The following is a 20824-nucleotide window of genomic DNA, read 5'->3' as shown; positions in this document are numbered from 1 at the left end:
AGCGCTCCTGGCAGTGAAGCTGCATCATTAACATTAACCAAATGATAAACTATTGAGGACCATGTTTTTACTGTGTGTGACAGATTTACTGTTTGCTTTACTTTTTATGTTCCATTTAATTTTTTGGCACAAGCTGACAAGCGAGCCTGTCACTCGCATCCAATATTTCTCATCTCAGCTTTTCAATTAGCAAGGGAAGTTTCAACCCAACACAAAGAGTATCTTATAGACAAAAGCCGGCAGCTCCAGGAGGCCAATGCACTGACAGGCGTGGACTGTCTGTGTGAAACAAATGAACGAAAGGCGGCGTCCTCAAGGCTTCAGAGCACCTCGTGTGTACGCATTATCTATTCACACGAGCCATTATCTGTCACACATACACACACGGATCCTCTCCCTCGTTATGTAGCATCAATGATCAGCGAAGAAGATAAAAGTTCAGCACCGTCATTATTCTAAGCAGCAGCTGGAAACGCAAACTGAGTGGAATTAAGCTGAACAAGGGAATGTCATTTACTCCCATGTTTTTGAAGCCCTGAGCAACTAATAGACTATTGGGGAGGAAGAGAGAGCAGTTATCATCTGAGAATCACTCCAAAGCCAAAGCGAGGCAGAGGTTATCCAACTAATTTGATTTTCTGAGTTGGTGAGGAGGAGGACGAGTGGGTGGCGAGCCTGGAGTGTCTCTGAGCCACCTGACGAGTGCCCGTTAAGATGGGGCTTGCCATGGTGTCGCTACGTGGGTTCAGCATACTTAAAGTTATAGCTCTGCAAAAAAAAAATCAAATTTAAGCAATTTTTCCTTGTGTAGTCAAACAGCCAAGACATGTTTGGCTTCGACATTTGCTTCTTTTATTTTAAGGTTAAGCAGATCAAAGGGAAAGGAAGCTTAGAGTCATGATGTTAAAATGACAAATAAGGACCGCATCATGTTGCAGGGTGTAACGAATCCACGTGGTTACCATATATGAGATTAACTAGGAATAAGAGGGAGATCAGGACTGTCTCCATACTGGAAGTTAACTGGTGAAGTATGTTGCAAAACATTAGGGGCCGGTTTCCCAGACCTAGATTAAGCATAAGCCTTGACTAGAAAGAATTTCCTCCGGTAATTCTCCATTGACACTGGAGTGTAATCCAAGATTAAACTTAATCCTTGGCCGGGAAAGCGGCACCTAATCTTTCTGTGAGTCGTGAATGTGTACTTGTTTCTCCATCCATCCATCCATCCATCCATCCATCCATCAAACCATCCATCCAACAATCCAACAATCCATCCATCCATCCATCCATCTATAGCCAATTAAATTTGCATGTGACTTGAAATATATATAAGTAGCTCATCACATTTAATCACATTACTTTGCGTAGTAAATCATAATGAATCACGTCTCATTTGCTCAAATAAGACAAATGCAACTAAAAAAAAATACATGACCCTAAAAACAGATTTTTTTCAGTTTAAAAGTCAGCGTAGTGTTGTTTGTTCGTAGTTTTACACCTTGCTGTCACATTTGTCCGCTTCCTGTGAGCACTATTAAGCACAGCCTGCTGAATAACGTATTGCTGACATCAGTGGTGTGTTCTGCACCAGTGCTCTTTGGTTAGAAACAAAGTGAAAGCACTAGAAATACCTGGCTTCATCAAGACAGCCATCATCAGTTTGGCATTTAAACGGTGTTTCAGAACAAAAGGGCTGCAGCTGCTGAGTCACTCATAGTAACATGCAGCCGAATTTCAGGATGGAACGATATAGATGGTTTGAAGGATCAAACTAAGCAAATTAGTTAACGGCATTTAAAAATGAGTGGCAATAATCATTTATCATGTTAATGTATATATCTCTGTTGCTGTTGTGGGAAACAAAACCTCATTTTTGCCATTTTTCGGTTTTGGACATAATTTGAAAATACCTGTTGCACTAAACGTTGTATGTAAATTTCATGATGAACAGACCAAATAAAATGACCCAAAATTACTTTGTAAAAATTCTGGTTCCATTGCCTTACATTAAAAGTAAAGCATGTTTTTCCCTTCTCCTGTAAAGTTGCCATTTTGAAGATACAAGGTTTTGTTCCGACAACAGCGATATGCATGTATATATACATACAGGGGCGGGGCTTCAGGGGGGGCTGGGAGGACGACACGCCCCAGACCCGGGCCTAGAGGGGGCCTGGATGGGAGAGAGGATAAGATTTGAAGTAGCCGGGCCTCTATCACGTCCAGAGAGAGCTGGAGAAGGCGGGACCTCTCCTGATTGTATCCAGATGAGCACGGTATACGTCCAAAGGCTCAGCCCACCTCACACCACCCATCATTCATGTTTTACACGGGGCTTTTAAAGGGTGCCACAGTCAGGACTGAGTCATGGTTTCTAAACTTTACAAGACCGACTGACTTTAGTGATGTAGTGGGTGTAAAATACTGAATAAAATCTTGTTCTGCACGACCGGCTTTATTTTCACTCCTACATTTAACTTTGACACGCAAATTTTCAAGTGGATCCCCGATATTTTCTCCTTGTCAACCACCCAGCAGTAACTTCTACATTCAGTGAGGTTTCCTTTTATTTTTGACTCTTCCCGTCACCGTTGCAACCTCTGAGCGCTCGTTCTCCAAGTTAAAACTCATTAAAAACCACTTGAGGAGCACAGAGGGACAGGAGAGACTGAGTGGACTTGCCATGTTGTCCACAGAGAACGAGAGAGCAAAGAAAACGGACATACAGAGCATCGTGGACGAGTTCGCGGAGCGCAAGCCTCGTCTTATGCCCTTCAAATAGTAGTGAATAGGCCTAAAGCACTTGTGTTTGTGAACATGTGGAACTTAAAAGCTACTGATTTGAAATAAAGTGGGTGTCAAAATGATCCGATCGCTATCCGTGGTGCTGAACTGCTTTGTGTTGTTTTATCCTTAGTCACCATGTAGCCTAATGTTTCTGTTGTTCTCTTGGTGTGTTATATGTCATGTCCTCGATGGACTTCAAAATGACATAGATGTTTTCCGCGGTGCCGGAGCTTGTAAGCCCCGCTGTTGCGGGCATGTGTATGTTGTAAAATGATGTTATGATGAGCTTTATTAAATAATAAAGGGTATAAAGGGCCTGGTCATTTGCCCCGCCCCCGGCCCAGCTCTGATTTGTTCCGCTAGCGTATACATATGCATTTATTCATTTTCATTTTCCTTTTTCATGTGCATACAAAATCACTGATTTCTTTACAAAGCAACCTTGGGTACGAGGAAGGTGTCATTTAATAGTAACAAACAAGGTCCCATTGCCATGTTTCCAGTGAAACTGCCCCCGCTACTCCAGCACTCCCGTAGTTAAGCCACCGTTTAGTCACTAAATTGCAAGGTGGAAACTGTTACATCATCACTCGCTTGAATCAGTGTTGACAGTTAAGTCAAATAAACCATATTTGCTTATGTATATGGCATAGCTAAAGGCAGTAGCAGCCGCATGTCTGTACGTTCGTCCATTATAGATTTTATTTTACACTGCAGACTTTCACGTACAACTCACCAAACTGCCACCTCTGATGACTCAGCGATCGCCGGCCGCATCACAAATGAGGACGACGGAGAGAACAGAGAACTGATTCAGGACTTTGTGGACTGGTGTCTGCGGAATCACCTACAGATCAACACGGGGAAGACCAAAGAACTGGAGGTGGATTTCCGCAGGCGCTCACATCCCCCTCCAGCAGTGAACATCCAGGGAACGGACAGTGAAAGACTGGACTCTTATAGGTACCTGGGTGTGCACCTTAACTGTAAACTGGACTGGTCAGACAACACGGCTGCACTTTACAGGAAAGGACAGAGCAGACTCTACCTGCTCAGGAGACTGAGGTCATTTGGAGTGCAGGGGCCGCTCCTGAGGACCTTTTTTGACACAGTGGTGGCATCAGCCATCCTCTATGGAGTGGTCGGCAGCATCTCCACTGCAGACAGGAAGAAACTGGACAAACTGGTCAGGAGGGCCAGCTCAGTCCTGGGAACTCCTCTAGACCCAGTGCAGGAGGTGGGACAAAGGAGGATGCTAAACAAGCTGGAGGACGACTCCCACCCCATGCGTGAGACTCTGGCAGCACTGGGCAGCTCCTTCAGTGACCGGCTCCTTCACCCCAAGTGTGTGAAGGAGTGCTATCGCAAGTCTGTCCTTCCTGCTGCTGTGAGACTGTACAACCAGCACTGCTCCCAGTAGACCACACACACACATACAATCTACACATGCACACAATACACACACATGCAATCTACACACACACACACACAATATACAAACATACAATACACGCACACAATAAACACACACACAATATACACCCACACAATATACACACATACAATACACACACACACAATATACACACATTCAGAATGCAAACATTTTTCATTGTGCAATATGTTCATAAGTGCAATACAGATCTTATGCAACTCTTATTTTATTCTTATCCTTATTTTGTTGTAAATAGTCTAGAGATTTAACTTTAATTTTCATTGTTTATAATGTTTATAGTGTTTCCCGTTTCTATTACTGAGTGCCTTACTCCTGTTACTCTGCTGCTGCTGTAATACCGTGAATTTCCCCGCTGTGGGACTAATAAAGGATTATCTTATCTTATCTTATAGACAGCAGCATGTCGGCGTCTGAAACCACATATACTTATCCATTACTCAACAACTTGACACTCTCTTAATTGGTTGGGGTAAATCTTTCCATTGCTTGTCAGCTACATAAGACTTCAGTGCAAAACTAAGGAAGCAAACTTCAGACACCAATCTTGTCTTGGCTGATCGACTTAACCTGATCTAATGGAAATGTAAATACATTTCATACATACATGCCCCCTTAACTACCGCTTCAAAACATTAGGAACTGTTTCAGAGGTCTGAGAAATAAAAAGATGCATTTGCAGGTTTTCGTTCCATCACTGTCAAGCTCCTGCCTTTCTTCCCTTTTGAGAAGATTTGGCAATGCATGCATCAGTCTTTGTTGAGGAGACACCAGCTGTCTACGGTTAAGTACACATTTACAGACTCGCCTCCAGGCACCTTTTGCTGAATGTGTGGATCTTCTTTGCTATTGCATAAGCCACCTTTCTGACTGGCAGCCAGGCTACAGCTTAGCGTGGCATCAGCACGGAGAGGACGTGGAAGGAGGAGCTGTTGTCGGTGACGGGCAGCAGAGGCGGACACTCGTCTTCTCGTTGAAGGTGCTCTAGCAGCACGCATATGAATGGTAATAGCTCATAATGTTCGCAATATCTTGCCTTTGATAATGTGCTACCAATGAGCATGACCAAAAGCTGGGAGATGGGAGGGGACTGAAGTGGCTTATAGAGCCATGCCAGTCTGTGGAGAGGCTTATAAAAATAAATAAATAAATAAATAATGAACAGCCATAGAGCTCTTTCATATTAAAGTAATCCTCTGGTTCAATGCTCTTGGTAAATTATATATATATAGTGTGTCCATATATATATAGAGTGTCCAGCACAGTTTGATGATTTCCCTGCTTTTACCACAACTAAACAACTAAATCTGGCAGTTAGCTGCCGTATTGAATCAGGTGTGTTTGAGTAGGAAACTCACCAAACTGTGCAGGACCTCTGCCCACCTGCATGGTGCCCGCTGCCACCTTTGTTCTAACCTAAATGCACTGAACCAGATGCCTCATCTCTAGGATCTTGTAATGAGAATGTCTGGGGACAACCATGAGAAACTTTGGGCTAAATGTGGGTGGGACTGTAAATGTATTTGTCCATGTTTCACAAATAGAAAAATCCTGAAAATATTTCAAATGAAATCAAACAATCAGATGAATGTTTTCTTGCACTTGAAGTCCGGAACCAGTGGCTGAAGTCCGGCGTCTCTGCTGAACCCCTGAAGCCATTCTCAACACTGAAAACGAGCAGCGAGGCCGCAGCTTATATAACATATAATACAATTACTAATATTACTATTTGTGGAAATGAGATTTGTGAGTGGGAAGAACCTCAGAACAGCCACGTAATATAAAGTTTCTCTCTCTCTCTCTCTCTCTCTCTCTCTATATATATATATATATATATATATATATATATATATATATATAGAGAGAGAGAGAGAGAGAGAGAGAGAAACTTTATATTACGTGGCTGTTCTGAGGTTCTTCCCACTCACAAATCTCATTTCCACAAATCTCATATATATATATATATATATATATATATATATATATATATATATATATATATATATATATTTTTTTTTTTTACACATTTTAAAAAGGGGAATTACACTGATTTCTCAGAACTTCTATATTCTGGTTGTGATGGTTTCTGTAAACGGTTTAATGTAAAGAATCATTCAGAGTGGGCTGATGCTAAGACACGTCAGAATCATCACAGAAGGAACAAGCACATGTCCGAAGTGGTTTAATGTCTCTAAAACAGGGGTGTCCACAAAGGGCCAGTGTGGGTGCCGGTTTTCATTTCAAACAAGAAGAGCACGCCTGATTCCACTCATCAATCCTGCTGTATTGCAATGAAAACCTGCAGCCACGTCGACCCTTCACGAACAAGATTGGACACCTCTGTCTAAAACCTTCCTCACAGAAATTCAACTGCCTGATGCCCGAGACGTCCGTTTACAACAGTTTTGAGATGAGCATCTCACATTAAACCACAATGTTTACATCTCGTTGTTAAACCACGCATACATTTTCTGAGGAATTCCCCTTTTTAGAGTGTGGTGCATTTGGGGCTCCAGTGAGTCAAAATCAACTTGGCAAAGCAAAACCTTCCAAAAGGGTGCTTACGTTTGGTTGAGTTCAAAGATGGCGCTGGGATCACCGCTCAGGACGTTGTACGTAATGGGATCTCTTTCACGGTCTGTTGCCTGCAAAAGACACACAAGTACTTTCATGTAACAGTAATTCAATTACTCCCAGAGCTGAGATTCAGCACGGCTCCGGCTCCTGTGTGAAATCCTGAGCAGCCTGAAAACCTCTGCAACATTCTTGCATGAAAGAAGACTATAATTGGTTCCCAAATGTCGCTCAAACTCAATACTACTGCCTGCATTCACAAAGCAAGCTTCTATAAAATTTGGTTAGCAAACTGAGTTTTAAAAAGTAAAAAGTTAGTTAGGATCAGCTCTCTAACCCTTTATAGTGTTACTTTGAATCACTCATTAACCCTTATAGGTCTAAAACATTTTATTGTTTGCTATTGATTTGTTTACTATTGAGTTGTTGAGTTATAGTTACATCTAAAACTATTGAAATATACACATGTTTGTGATTTTCTAAAAAAAATAAAAATCTGCTGTAAACCACCTGAAGCAGGTACTTGATGTAGCGGAGTCTGAGGCGGTATGAACTGATCAATCACTGAATGCTTACAGTTGTTATGGCTTAAAAAGACACTACCAGATACTAAATGAACAGAACAAATACTTGAGGTTTATTTATTTAGGCCAGCCCTAAACCATACGATCGCGTCTCCAAATACAAAATATACAGAGATAGCTCTTTAATTCAGAGCTGCTTGGTAAAAACTAACTAAGCGAAAGTAAAAACTATCATCATGTTGGCTAAAAGCTTACTAAGATAAACGTTAGGCTTTATTTAAAATACATCATAAACAAGCTGAAGTGGTTCCGGAGTGCAGAGACCTACAGCATGAACTCAAAGCAAATTATGGTCGATATAGGAAGCTTAGCCAGTTATAGCTCTTTGTCTGTGACTGTTTCTGTGTTTGAAGCAGGAGTAGCTCTAGGATGTTTGTTGTTTTCAGTGTAACTCGCTCAATGAGAAGGTCACATGGTGTTGATCAGAACATTGTTATAGCTCTTCAAACAGCTGTTGTCACTGTAGCTGTCCACAGTGTTTGGGTGCTGAAACTGTATATCGAATGTGAGATCAGAATGCTGATTTTTAGGGGCCTAAAGGGAACTGACTTAGAAGCAGGTGCCTGCTCAGCTGTTCTATGGCCAGGCGTGCATTATGCCCTCATTATTTCATTTATAAGTAAGCAAGTAAAAGTTCTAGACTTCTTTTCAAGTCTTACATTTGCAGGTATTGCTGGTAACTCTCAATATGAATATATATGAAGAGCTGTCACTGCAAGTGAAGCCATCATGAAAGTCTAAATAAACCTATCAGAGAAATAGATATTAGATATGGCCAAACCAGAAAGTGTGTACCGATGAGCTCAGACACACAAAAAATGGCACAGAAGACAACAAAAAACAATTGTGGTTGATGACACAAGGACTCTTTCCCTAATGAAGAAAAAGCCCTTCATAACTGTCCGCCAGATCAAGGATATGTGCCAAAGTCATTTACATTTACGGCATTTGGCTGACGCTCTTATCCAGAGCGACTTACAATTTGACACAGGTAGGCGAAGGCGGTGTTAGGAGTCTTGCCCAAGGACTCTTATTGGTATAGTGTAGGGTGCTTGCCTGGTGAGGGATTGAACCCCAGTCTACAGCGTAGAAAGCAAAGATGGTAACCACTACACTAACCAAGTCCATCAAGATGTCGTGACGTGGAGCGATGAGGAGACGGGCGCATGTGCGGAGACGAGCGAGATTTATTATGGGCAAACCCAATATCAGGGTTAAGATAGTCCAGGGTGAATTGGCCAATACGGAGAGCAGGAGGGACAGACAGAGACCAGTACTAGACTAAGGAAAACACAGGGCTTAAATACAAGAAGGCTAACAAGGGTTCACAGGGCACAGGTGGAAAACAGGTGGGAACAATCAGAGGTGGAGTCAGAAAACAAGGGGGCCGGACTAGGAAGGAACCCAAACAAAGGAACACATGGACATGTAAACAGGAAAGCACATGGAGGAGTGGCAGATGTCACCTGAGTAAATGCAGAGAGTTTACCACGAGAAATAATAAACCCTTGGTAAGCCCCCCCCCCCCCCCCCCACCCCCACCCCCACCCCCACCCCCCAAAAAAAGCCTGTACAGTTCTGGAATAACATTTTGTGGACAGATGAGACAAAGAGCAACTTGTACCCTGTTAAGCATTTATAGCTGCTTTCTGAGATTTTGTGAGACGGGGCATTGTCAGATTTTTAATATCCACAATGTCCTAATGTACCAGCTTATAGACTGCAAGGTTATGTATGAAGTCTGTTCTGTTCCTTTGAAGAGGTTCCAAATTAAACTGCCTCTTTACCACACACCGTTCGCTGCACTGGAGCAGTTGGTGCGGGTTTACATGCGTCTTGGGAGCATCCGATTATCAGCAGTCTTTGGTCAAATGCTGTAGCTGTGAAGTGTAATGCCATGAGCATTCATTTTCCAGAAAACCTCCCACAGTTCTTTCTGAATGATCACTCTCCCCCGTGGCTTCCTACCCCACACTGCAGAATCCTTCTTACCAAGCATACAGCTGCAAGGACATCAACAGTGCATGTGCAGTACTCTTCTCCTGTTAATAGCCACATGGTTCACAATCCTAAAGGTTTGATTAAATGTACAGTTCACTTCAAATGTAAATGTACAACCCCATTTCCAAAAAAGTCGGGGTACTGTGCATAATGTAAATGCAAATAGAATGCAAACCATATTTCTAAAGGAAAATATTACAAAGACAACATATCCAATGTTGAAATTGAGAAATTGTTTTTGGAAAAATATATGAACAACACGTTCCAAAAGTGTTGGGACGGGGGCATGTTTACCATCTGTGTTTCATCACCTCTTCTTTTGACTGAACTGAGGCGAGTGAAATGTTCTCCTGTTCTTGTTTGATATAGGATTTTAGCTGCTCAACAGTTTGGGGCTCATTTGTAGTATTTTTCATTTAATAATGTGCTAAACGTCTTTAGTGGTGACAGGTCTGGATTGCAGACAGGCCAGTTTAACCCCTGGACTCTTACTATGGAGCCATGCTGCTGTAATACATGCAAAACGTGCCTTTATATTGTCTTCCTGAGATCAGAAAGGCCTTCCCTGAAAAAGACGTCATCTGAATGGCAGGATATGTTGCCAAAACCTTCACATATCGTTCAGCGTTAATGGAGTCTTCACAGATGTTCACGTCACCCATGCCATGTGCACTGATGCACCCCTGTACCATCACAGATGCTGGCATGCTTGCACTGATAAGCTGAGTGGTCTTTAGCCTGAATCAGAATTTGAAATGTTGATTTGTCGGACCACCGGACCGTTTTCTGCATTGCTTCATTCCATTATAAATGAGCTCGGGCCCAGACTAGGTGGCGACGTTTCTGGATCCTGTTTATATCTGGTTTCTTCTTTGCATTTTAAAGTTCCAGCTTGCATTTGTGGATGCAGCAATGAAAAGGTTTCCGGAGCCCAGGCAGTGATTTCCACTTCAGAACCATGCCTGTTTTTAATGCAATGCTGCCCGAGGGCCCAAAGAATATGGCTAGCAAATACTGTTTTTTGGCCTTCTGCCTTGTATACAGAGATTTCTCCAGATTCTCTGAATCTTTTCATGATATTTTGTACTGTAGATGATGAAAAGCAGAAGTTGTTTTACATTGAGAAGCTTTACTCTTGAATTGTTGCACCATTTGATCATGCAGTCTTTTATAGAGTCATGAACCCCTCCTCAAGTCTCTGGGATGCTTTTTATACCCAGTCATGTTGCCAGTTAATCACCAGTTGTGTTTTTAGCATTACATGACTTTACCAGCCTTTTGTTGCACCCATCCCAACTTTTTTGGAACTTGTTGTTGGCATTAAATTCAAAACGTGCGTATATTTTTCAAACAATAAAAATTCATATATTATCTTTTTACTAGTTTCCAATAAATATAGGTTTTAAATGATTTGCACATCATTGCATTTTATTATTATTTCTATTTTGCACAGCGATCCAACTTTTTTTTAAATGGGTTTTACAAAGTGTAATTTATTAGCTAGACAAAACGGGCGTCGGCCGCTTCCAGAAAAAGGAGCAACGACTGAACACAAGCCAACAGATGCTTTCTTTTCTTAATGGCAGTATAGTATGTTTGGGAATAAGTCTGCATTCGTGTGCAAAAGTGAAAATAAGTTAACACATCATCTGGAGTGAACACACCGCTGCACATTATTAGCTGTATTTAACAAATTCTGGAAAAAATTAAACACAAAATCTATCCTGTTCAGAAGTTATGGCACCTTATATTTGATATTTTAGCAAATAAATAGAAATTGCGCACAAAATGCGCATGTGGTCCAAATATGGAAACTACGCTGCAAAAGCTGTTTTGTATTTACTGTTTCTATGTTCATTCATATCCACGATAAGTCTCATCACAGTGACAAAAATGGGATATTTAACTCTAAAAGATAAAGAGAGGCTGGAAAACGATAATGTTGAAATGATTTATGATTGTATTTGGCACGCAAAACCACCCACATGTTATAAATAATATAAAATAGTACAAGAAAAATGTAAGCTATGGGCCCGTTATGTAAGATCACAGGCGTATGGGGTTTCTGACACCGTCTTGATATCAACACCCAATGCACAAAGGTATGTCATGTACCTCACAGCAGTGGTTGCAGCTGCTCCGAGTCATAAATTCTGTTGGTTTTGTCCACTTTTATAACAGTATTTCTTACAGTGACAGAAACCACATCAACAAACATTCACAAACGCCTAACCTGACGTGGTTTGAGGCAAGCGTGTGATAATTCAGTCACGCCGTTTGCACAATGCTCATTTGCGTGCATAAGCTTCCATCACTTGTTCCAAATCTTATCAGTCTCGGTTGATTGACTACATTCGAAGAAAGAAAGAAAAAAAAAAACTGATTTTTCACCAAACAGCACTGATAAATTCTCAACAATGTATCTGACCTGCAGGTTAAGGAGTGTGGCTCCAGTCCTCATGGCCTCACTGATCTCCAGGCTGTAGAGAAGCTGGGGGAAGCGCGGTGGGCTCTGGTTGTTGGGAGGGAGAACCTCAATGTAGACAGTGGTGATGGAGCTCCTGGAACGGCACCAATACATTAGATTACGACAGGTGCACCATCGCTTTGCAGGCTCACCTGGGGAACCGTAATGTGTCATTTGCTCTACAGAACATGATACATAAAAAAAAATGCAAATTATGTGGAATTTCTATTAGCGAACATCTGCCACACCAATCAAACGCGACATGTATTAATGCCTCAGATTCTTTAAGGCTTAGTAACATACGACTCACACTGTAGAACCCGACTCAAAGACACCAAGACATTCATTCAACTAGTAGGTAAACTTCCTTTAAGTTTAGTAAACAAAGAATCTCTTCTTTGTTTACAAGTTGACATCCACAAACCAAACAAACTGTAAACAAAGCCTGGTGAAACAAACATACTTAAATAAATAAACAGTATATTTAAACATTTTCAATGTAATGTATTTATCGAAATACGTGTAAAATATACTATTTATGTACTTAATATAAATAAATATACTTCTTTTTCACAAGGGTTTTTTGTATTCTGTTACTTTGGATGCACAAAAGATGTATTTCAACATTCATTTAAATGCAATTTAAGTACATCTAAACAGTTTTCAGTTATTTCTGACATATTTAAGTGTTTACTTAATTATACTCTTATAAGAGTCCACATAAGCAGATGTGCTGACTCTATTTAGTGATATTGAAATCTAAATGAAAATGCACTAAATGCATTTCATAACTATTTAATCATATCTTAATCATACATTGTCCTAATATAATACATTTAGTATATTATATTATACATTTATTGTAAATAATATGTATAAACACATTTTCATTTTGGAAGGGAAGACATTTAAAGCTGATTGTGCAAACTGCTCATAGGACCACGTATTAAATGTGCTACTATTAAGACAAAAAGGCTGTAGAAAGGCTAAGGACGTCAAAGAGACCCAAAGTAAAGAGAAAGTTCAGTGATAAAGAGACAATAAATTAAGTTCTCTCTCATTATTCCACAGGAGTATGCAGTACTGGGCTAAAGTCTGGGACCACCTATTAAATTAATTTTCGGTCAAAATGGCCTCAGCAACTAAATATAATATCAGATTTTTAACGTTAGTGTGTCCACCCTTTGCCTTTATTACAGCTTTTGTTTATTTCTACAGTCTAAGCTGATCAAAGAAACCTGCAGGAATATTTTTCCACGTGCCCAAAGTTCAGTCTTAGAAGTTTTATGCTTTTCATATGCAAGTATTCATTAACACAGTCAATGATGGTCAATGATGGTCAAGCCTGGGCCATTGCTCCGAGAACACCTGCAGCTTTTTTGTTTGATTTGCAAGTTTTCTCCTCTGTTTTCTTTTTCCTACACTCAGCTTACCACACATGGTATTATGTAGTATCGGATGTTCTTATTTGCACATTTTAATGAGCTGAGTAGGTGTAAATAAGCATGTTGAATATTAACCCTAATAACGTTTCATAAGGCTAAAAACTGTCACTATTCATTATGATTAAATAAATAAATCAGGGCAGTCGTGGGCTGGAGGTCAGGGAGCTGGCCCTGTGACCGGAAGGTCGCCGGTTCGATCCCCAGTGCCGACAGTCCATGACTGAGGTGTCCTTGAGCAAGACACCTAACCCCCAATTACTCCCCGGGCACCGTGGATTGGGCTGCCCACCGCTCCGGGCAAGTGTGCTCACTGCCCCCTAGTGTGTGTGTGTATTCACTAGTGTGTATGTGGGGTTTCACTTCACGGATGGGTTAACTGAGGAGGTGGAATTTCCCCATTGTGGGATCAAAAAAGTATCACTTAATAAGTATTAATAAATATTACTATACACTATAAACTTTCGGATTTCCTAACTTATTACAAAAGCACAGTGAATTCTGCTGTTTCTTAATTGATCAAATTCTTAAAATACACAGTAAATATGAGTTTTGTCCAGTAAGAACAATTGTTAGTTTGTCTACACTGTCCAGATGTCAAGTGTTCTTGACAGCTACACATCCTTTCAAACCCATTGTGTTGTCTTCCCACAGTGGAAAGATGGACAGAAACACTTGTGGATTCTTACTTTTCTCTATATCCCATATTTTTGATATTGTTTAATAAGTCAAATGACAAATGAATAATCAGGCCCCAATAACTGGAAATTAAACAAGTGAAGGGTGGTCTCTGACTTTTGCACAGTACTGTATGAGGGAGGGGAAGCCACAAGCCGCACGGACTTCTCATTTAGGTTTGTATGCCAGAAAGAATGTGTCCTACTACTACAAAGGGCCGTACATCTGGCCCCCAGTGTATAGTCTGTAACCTGCAGTAGCAACAGTATGGCTGTTAGACTGGAGCACGTTCCAACACAGCGTGCTACAAAGCAAATTAAGATCAACTCGCTCATACAGTAAAACTTGTAATACACAAACAAAAAATGTAATCATGCTTTCTCCATTCAGTTAAGCACCATCTGGCCAACCCAAGTAATTACACACCTGCTGCCTTTCTCCTTCATCTAAAACTCCACATTTTCTCCAATGCCTCTAACTGAGATGATCAACAATATTCCATTTAATCCTCTGTGATTCCTATCCATTGGAAATGTGATCGCAGCCAGAGTCAATTATGAAGGAGCTTGCAACTTATAAACAGTTGCATCTGAACTTTGACATACTGCAGCGGCGGGAAACACTGAGCGATGCTCGCTCGGGGTCTGTTTCAGCGCCGGTGCTCTATTGATCCTGCAGCCTGACAGAACACCAGAGGGCGGCGGGCAGGCCAAAGTGGACTGGACAGGAGAGGAGGTAGCCGCAATTAGATGGAGAATCCTCTCATTTCCGGCCCTTCTGAGCAGCAGATGGACAAGTGCGAGGGACAATATCAGCACGCCATCCAGAGCAAAATATGACACCCTGCAGTGCTGTATTGATCTGGAGAAAGGGGGGTGGGGTGGGGAGATGGCAAGCATTCCCTATACAGCGTATGTCTGGACAGAATAGGTTCCTCCTCTGCTCTCTCGCTCTCTCTCGCTCTCTCTCGCTCTCTCTCGCTCTCTCTCGCTCTCTCTCTCTCTCTCGCTCTCTCTCGCTCTCTCTCGCTCTCAACACACATACTCTAAGAAGTCATGGGTGATCATGGCACTCAAATAGTTAGAAATGTGCTCCAACTGTTTGTAGCTTTGCTAAAAATGCTTTAAAGAATACTTAGAAATGCCAAAACTGTTTCTGCTCTGTGATCTTCTGCATATCTGCTATTACTGCATGACTATATCTGCAAGAGCTTCCTGCCTTGCAAGGTTAAGTAGTTGCCGCTCATGTACTCTAGTCACATTTGGATATTTTAGGGCAAACAGACATTCAAAACAACTGTGTTCACTGTAATATATGAACAATTATGACTGCTTAAGAAATTCAAGTTTTTAAAGCAACAATTAGTCAGGAAACGTTTTCGCCTCACAATACAAAAACGGATTTTAAAGTACAGCAGTGTCGTGTTATTTATTAATAACATTCTAATTATTAATCATTTATTTATAACATAAAACATCAATCACTATGCATGAAGCACTCAATGATGGCATGTTGAATGTGTATAATGCTTTTATAATACTTTATAATAAAGTATTATAGGTGCTTTATAATTATTCGCTGGCCATCATTCATTTGAAAAGTGTTATAAAGAATAGTGACTCTTGCATAATTAGAACCATAGGAAGCATTATTAGGGTTTATAAAGATGCTTTTACAAAGTTACAAAGAGTATTAAACACATTTCTTATGTCTTATGAATACAGGCTTTATAGAAAGTGCTACCATGAGTACGTTTGCTTTGATAAACCAAATTAATTGCCATGTAAATAACTACACTGTATGCAAGTATTAAAGCATGGCCAAATTGGCTGATGAGCTGTGTGTCTTTCTAGCTGTCAATAGTTAGCAGCTTCCAAACAATGACAGCAATCGCTCAAATAAACAGATGTTACTCATTGCTGCCTTGAAAAGGTAATAAGAGCCTTAGGAAGCATTATTCGGGTTTATAAATGGGCAGTCATGGGCTGGAGGTTAGGGATCCAGCCTTGTGACCAGAAGGTCGCCGGTTCGATCCCCAGAGCCGACAGCACATGACTGAGGTGACCTTGAGCCAGACACCTAACCCCCAGCTGCTCCCCGGGCGCTGTGGCTTGGGCTGCCCACCACTCCGGGCAAGTGTGCTCACTGCTCACTAGAGTGTGTGTGGTGTTTCACTTCACGGATGGTTTAAATGCGGAGGTGGAATTTCCCCGTTGTGGGACTAATAAGGGTCACTTAATCTCATCTAATCTAAATATGCTTACAAAACACTGTAACCAAGTTACAAAGAGCTTTATTCATGTTTTTAGGGATTATGAATACAGAAAACCCATGATGTATTATATAATAAATGTGTTTATAATAAATGTGTTTCCTGCTTTCTTTTATTTTTTTATGTATGCATCTGTTATCACCAGCAATAACTGCAACCACCAAAGGCTGAATAAACTGAATATTGAAGCTTGATTATTTTTACCAATGGCCTGTGTCATTTCCCCAAGTAGCACAGAAGAGCCAGGATTGACAGGTTATCACCCAGATGTTCACAACAGCATTACACACTCAGCACAACAGCACTGGACACACTCAGTAACATTATAACACATGGTCATGTCTCTGGGCTGGTTTTGCTATTCGAGTAGCACAAGGTGGATTTCAGTAGGTCTACTATTACTGTTTTAGCCAATGACTCCAAAATGACTTCTGTTACTGTCATCCCTGCATTTCTACTGCTGCCTTTAAGGTAATTTACCTCCTCTGTGGGGGTGGGGCGTTGTCGGCAGCTCGGACAGTGAGGGCGTAAGAGCGTCCCACGGTCAGGTTGAGGCCTGGCACCACGGTGATCAGTCCTGTGCTGTTATTGATGGTGAAGTATCCCTGAGCCCCCGCCAGGATGCTGTAGCTTATCAACCCGTTGGGACCCTCGTCAGCATCCACCGCTGTCAGCTGAAAGCAAACCGTCACCTTTATTTTTGGCAGGGCTTACGCCGACTGGCTGAATGACCTTCAGCTCAGCCACTTTTCCTTACACATGACATGTCGTTGCAGAACGATTAGGGTGATAATATATTAACATTATTACTGGTGTGATGACTTTAGGTGGTGGAAAACGGAAAACCCAGATAACTAATATTTCAGACATTAATACATTAACACATTGACAAATTAACATCTCAAGATATTAGAGTCACTAAGCTTCTCAGTTATTATATCATCAGTCAACAACCTAAGCATAGTGCCAGACCATATAGGGTGACTACTTTAAACAAGATGTGAAAGGCAGTTCAAGCATTTCTTGTCCATTTGAGAGTATTTTAAACTATATTGTGCTATGATTTAAGATATATGATGCTAGTCACCTGATTTATGTACATGTTCCAGCAATTTTAAAGAGCACTTGTTAAAATAAAAGTTTCATTGTTTTTTTTAATCACCCCATCAAGTAGTTTTTAATAGATGACAGGGTCTTAATACATGATCTTAATTGCAAATGGCTTTTCATGAAGATGCTCGAATGAATTTGAAGCTGCATCAAGGCTAATTGGAGGTACTCTGAAGAACGTGGCCACTTTATGTATACCTACCTTATTTCTACATTCATTGTCCATTTTATCAGCTCCACTTACCGTATAGATGCACGCTGTAGTTCAGTTACACATTACATTCAATCTGTTTTATTAGCACCCTTTTACCCCATTCATCAATGGTCAGAAGAACCAAAACAGGACCACCCCTGAGAAGGTATCATTTGGGTGGTGGATCACCGATCTCAGTGGTCTTGGCTATACGTCCACTGCTCTCTCTAAAGGAGGAGCAAGTTAGTTTTTTTTAAATGCAAAGGGGATTTTAGCTGGTAGCCCAACAGCAACTTTGATTACTAGGCCAGTGACTCCTTCTAGGGCACAGTCTGGCTTAACAGAGCAGAACTGTTTATATTTTGCAAGAGAACATTTTGTTGTGTTCTCCACAAATCCATCTGACTTCTACATGCCTAACTGGGGGCTTTTCAGTCGTGCTAACTTATGCCGACCCCACAAGACTAATGTATTAGACACGCCAACCTTGTTGGTCCACCTTACATATCTAAAGTTACACGCCGTCTACTAAAGTGGTTAGTGAGTCACAATAAAACTAGTCAAAATTGGGTCAATATGACCGAATTTTTGCTGCAACTCTATCTAAAATACCTAGACTTGGGTGGCTAGACTTCAAAATTGTCATATCTAGTAATACCTGGTCAGTGGTGGTCCTGGAGGGTGCCCAATGCACTGATGAATGGTGTACAAAGGGGCTAACAAATTGAGAGAAATCGTTCAGAAAAAAAACTAAATACAATCTGTAATTATAGAACTACAAAATGCACCTATATGGCAAGTGGACCTTATAAAATGGACATATGCATTTAGATACAAGGAAAGTGGCCAGTGAGTACATAAGACTGTTCTGATTTAGCGTTGTGTGTTATTTCATAGCTCTGACTCAAAAAGGTGGAAAATTGAAAAATAAGGCCTCGTGCACTTCTACTAGATTTTACAGCGTTCTTATCCCACAAGCTCTCAGGACAAGAAAATCCTAAAATACTAATGAACGTTGTCTTCCGACTAGACGCAGACGACGGCAAGCTCATTCGAGGCACAGACTGGTCCTGACCTTTCGTGTCAATCACTCACTTCAGCATGTGAGGCCAAACTTGCACTGCTAGTGCCTGGACTACCAAGCAAGTTATTAGGCCGAGGGCTAGAGCGCCACACGAGCTGAGAGAAAGTCCAGCTGAAGACCAGCCTGAACGGAGAGAGGCTGCAATTATTCCAGCTATAAGCCCTTCATAAACAAGGTTGCTAATTCTATTACTCTGCCAGAAAGGAGTGGCTTATCGATTACCCGTAATACTGTTTCCCCAGGCTGCATGTCTGTGTAAACATTGACGCTGTAGGAGACGTTGGGGAAGGTGGGCGTGTTGTCGTTGGCATCGATCACCGTGATATTAACGGCCACTGGGGAGCTCTCCTGAATCCCATCTGAGGCGGTCATCTGTGGGATGGAGCAGAAAGATGTGATGATGAAAGGCTTGAATACAGCACTAAGGCCATGATGCAGAGTGGAGAGCACCAACAGTTCTCTGATGTGTTTCACTTGATGTTAGCAAGCCTAGTGATAGCAGTTCTCAATGCAGGAAAAGAAAAACAGCTGCATATCTTTAAAGCAGCAAGTGTTTACATCCTGCAGGCCGTCTACATGCTTGTTATTTTCAGCACTTGAGCATCTGAATGCTCACAGCATGGAACAAGCACATAATCCACAGAAGTCTGGGGCTATTGTTGTTTTGCTGTACATTTAAGTACATTATTTTTAAGCCATGTTTTATGATGTGTACTTACATGATTACACGATTAATCACAGAGTATAAAAAGTTGATTTAATTTCCAGTATAAAAGACATTAAGTAAAAGTAATTCTGAGGAGATTAGAAGGGAAACATCATGGGATGAAGACGAATTGGGACTTCAAACAACCTGGTAGATTACTAAGACTGTCCCCATTACACACACAGTAGTTTCATCTTTGGAAGATAGGAGGAAATCAAGTTCCACGCTAAAACATCCACAGGTGGTTCTGCGCATCCTGTGTAGCCTGTGAAGAAACAGCTGTGGGAAAAGAAAATAGACCAAAAAAAAGAAGAAAAAATGCAGACACAGAACTTGCTGGTGTTCTTGGGAGAACGCACTTCAAAATCAGTGCATTTTTTGGTAACACTTTATTTGAAGGCTACCTACATAAGGGCTTCATGACGCATTCATAAGCACTGAATAATGCGTTTATGAAGCACTACTTGAACATTTATTAAGTGCTTATGTCGGTTCTCGCAACCTGACATATGTTTTATGACATAAATGACATTGTACTGACATAATAAGAATAAACATTGAACATATTTACAGCACTAAATACATTTAAAACACTATACATAACTATATATGTCAGCATTCTTAAGACGACATTGTACTGATATCAGGTGAAATATGCCTGGAAACCCCCCCCTCTTCCCTCCATGGCATGGATAAGATGATTGATGCAATTATGTATAGGGTTTAAATGTTTAGTGCTGTAAATATGTTCAACGTTTATTCATATTATGTCACTACAATGTCATTTATTTCATAAAACCGACATAAGCACTTAATAAATGTTCAAGTAGTGCTTTATAAACACATTATTCAGTGCTTATGAATGCGTCATAAAGCCCTTATGTAGGTAGCCTTCAAATAAAGTGTTACCCATTTTTTTTGGCATTACTCCGATCATAAGAGACGGAAAATCCATGAAGATTCTGAGATCCAACTTTGTAGATCTGGAAAAAAGTCCCTGCAGATTTCTTTGAAAAATTAAAAGTGTCGCAAAATACTTCATAAAACACTGGAAGTTGTGAAAAAGGCAAACCATGAGCACGTTAAATACCGTACAATGTACATATTATTTATATATTATTAAATAAAGACATTAAATTGTCATCGTGGCAGCGGTTAAGTAAATGTGTCCTAAAAGATAAATAACTTGTACTTGATGTATATTCTGTATGAGGTTCTGAGAGGTCTCTGAGGGTTAGGCATGCATGTCCTAGTGTTTTCTTTGTTTTTCCAAAAAAATGAACAAAACAACTGTTTTTTTTTCCTTTCCACGAATCAAATGCATCATCTGAATGTTCAGAATCTGCTGGTTTCAACAAGATATAAGTAAGAAACTATTCATATGAAATCAGCCCATGCTTTATTATCACTGATGATGATGGTGAGGCCTAGTATGTGATATAATATTGCCGACAAAATTAAATGTTTTTTTTT

General features: G+C 40.7%; 1 protein-coding gene across 5 annotated transcripts in view; it reads right to left on the bottom strand.

Annotated features, from left to right (window-relative positions):
• pcdh15b (protocadherin-related 15b) overlaps positions 1-20824 on the bottom strand; it is a 323144-nt gene that overhangs the window by 154894 nt on the left and 147426 nt on the right. For all 5 annotated transcript variants that reach the window (XM_037544214.1, XM_037544216.1, XM_037544217.1 and 2 more), the window contains exons 14-17: positions 18868-19017; positions 16739-16932; positions 11828-11960; positions 6806-6885 (exon numbers count right to left, since the gene is read on the bottom strand). In XM_037544214.1, coding sequence (XP_037400111.1) covers positions 6806-6885; positions 11828-11960; positions 16739-16932; positions 18868-19017 — 557 coding nt within the window. The remainder of the gene's footprint in view (positions 1-6805; positions 6886-11827; positions 11961-16738; positions 16933-18867; positions 19018-20824) is intronic.

The sequence above is a fragment of the Pygocentrus nattereri genome, chromosome 13 (genome assembly GCF_015220715.1).
Source record: "Pygocentrus nattereri isolate fPygNat1 chromosome 13, fPygNat1.pri, whole genome shotgun sequence".
NCBI classification, from domain to species: domain Eukaryota; kingdom Metazoa; phylum Chordata; class Actinopteri; order Characiformes; family Serrasalmidae; genus Pygocentrus; species Pygocentrus nattereri.
This window is presented reverse-complemented; position numbering and strand designations above follow the sequence as displayed.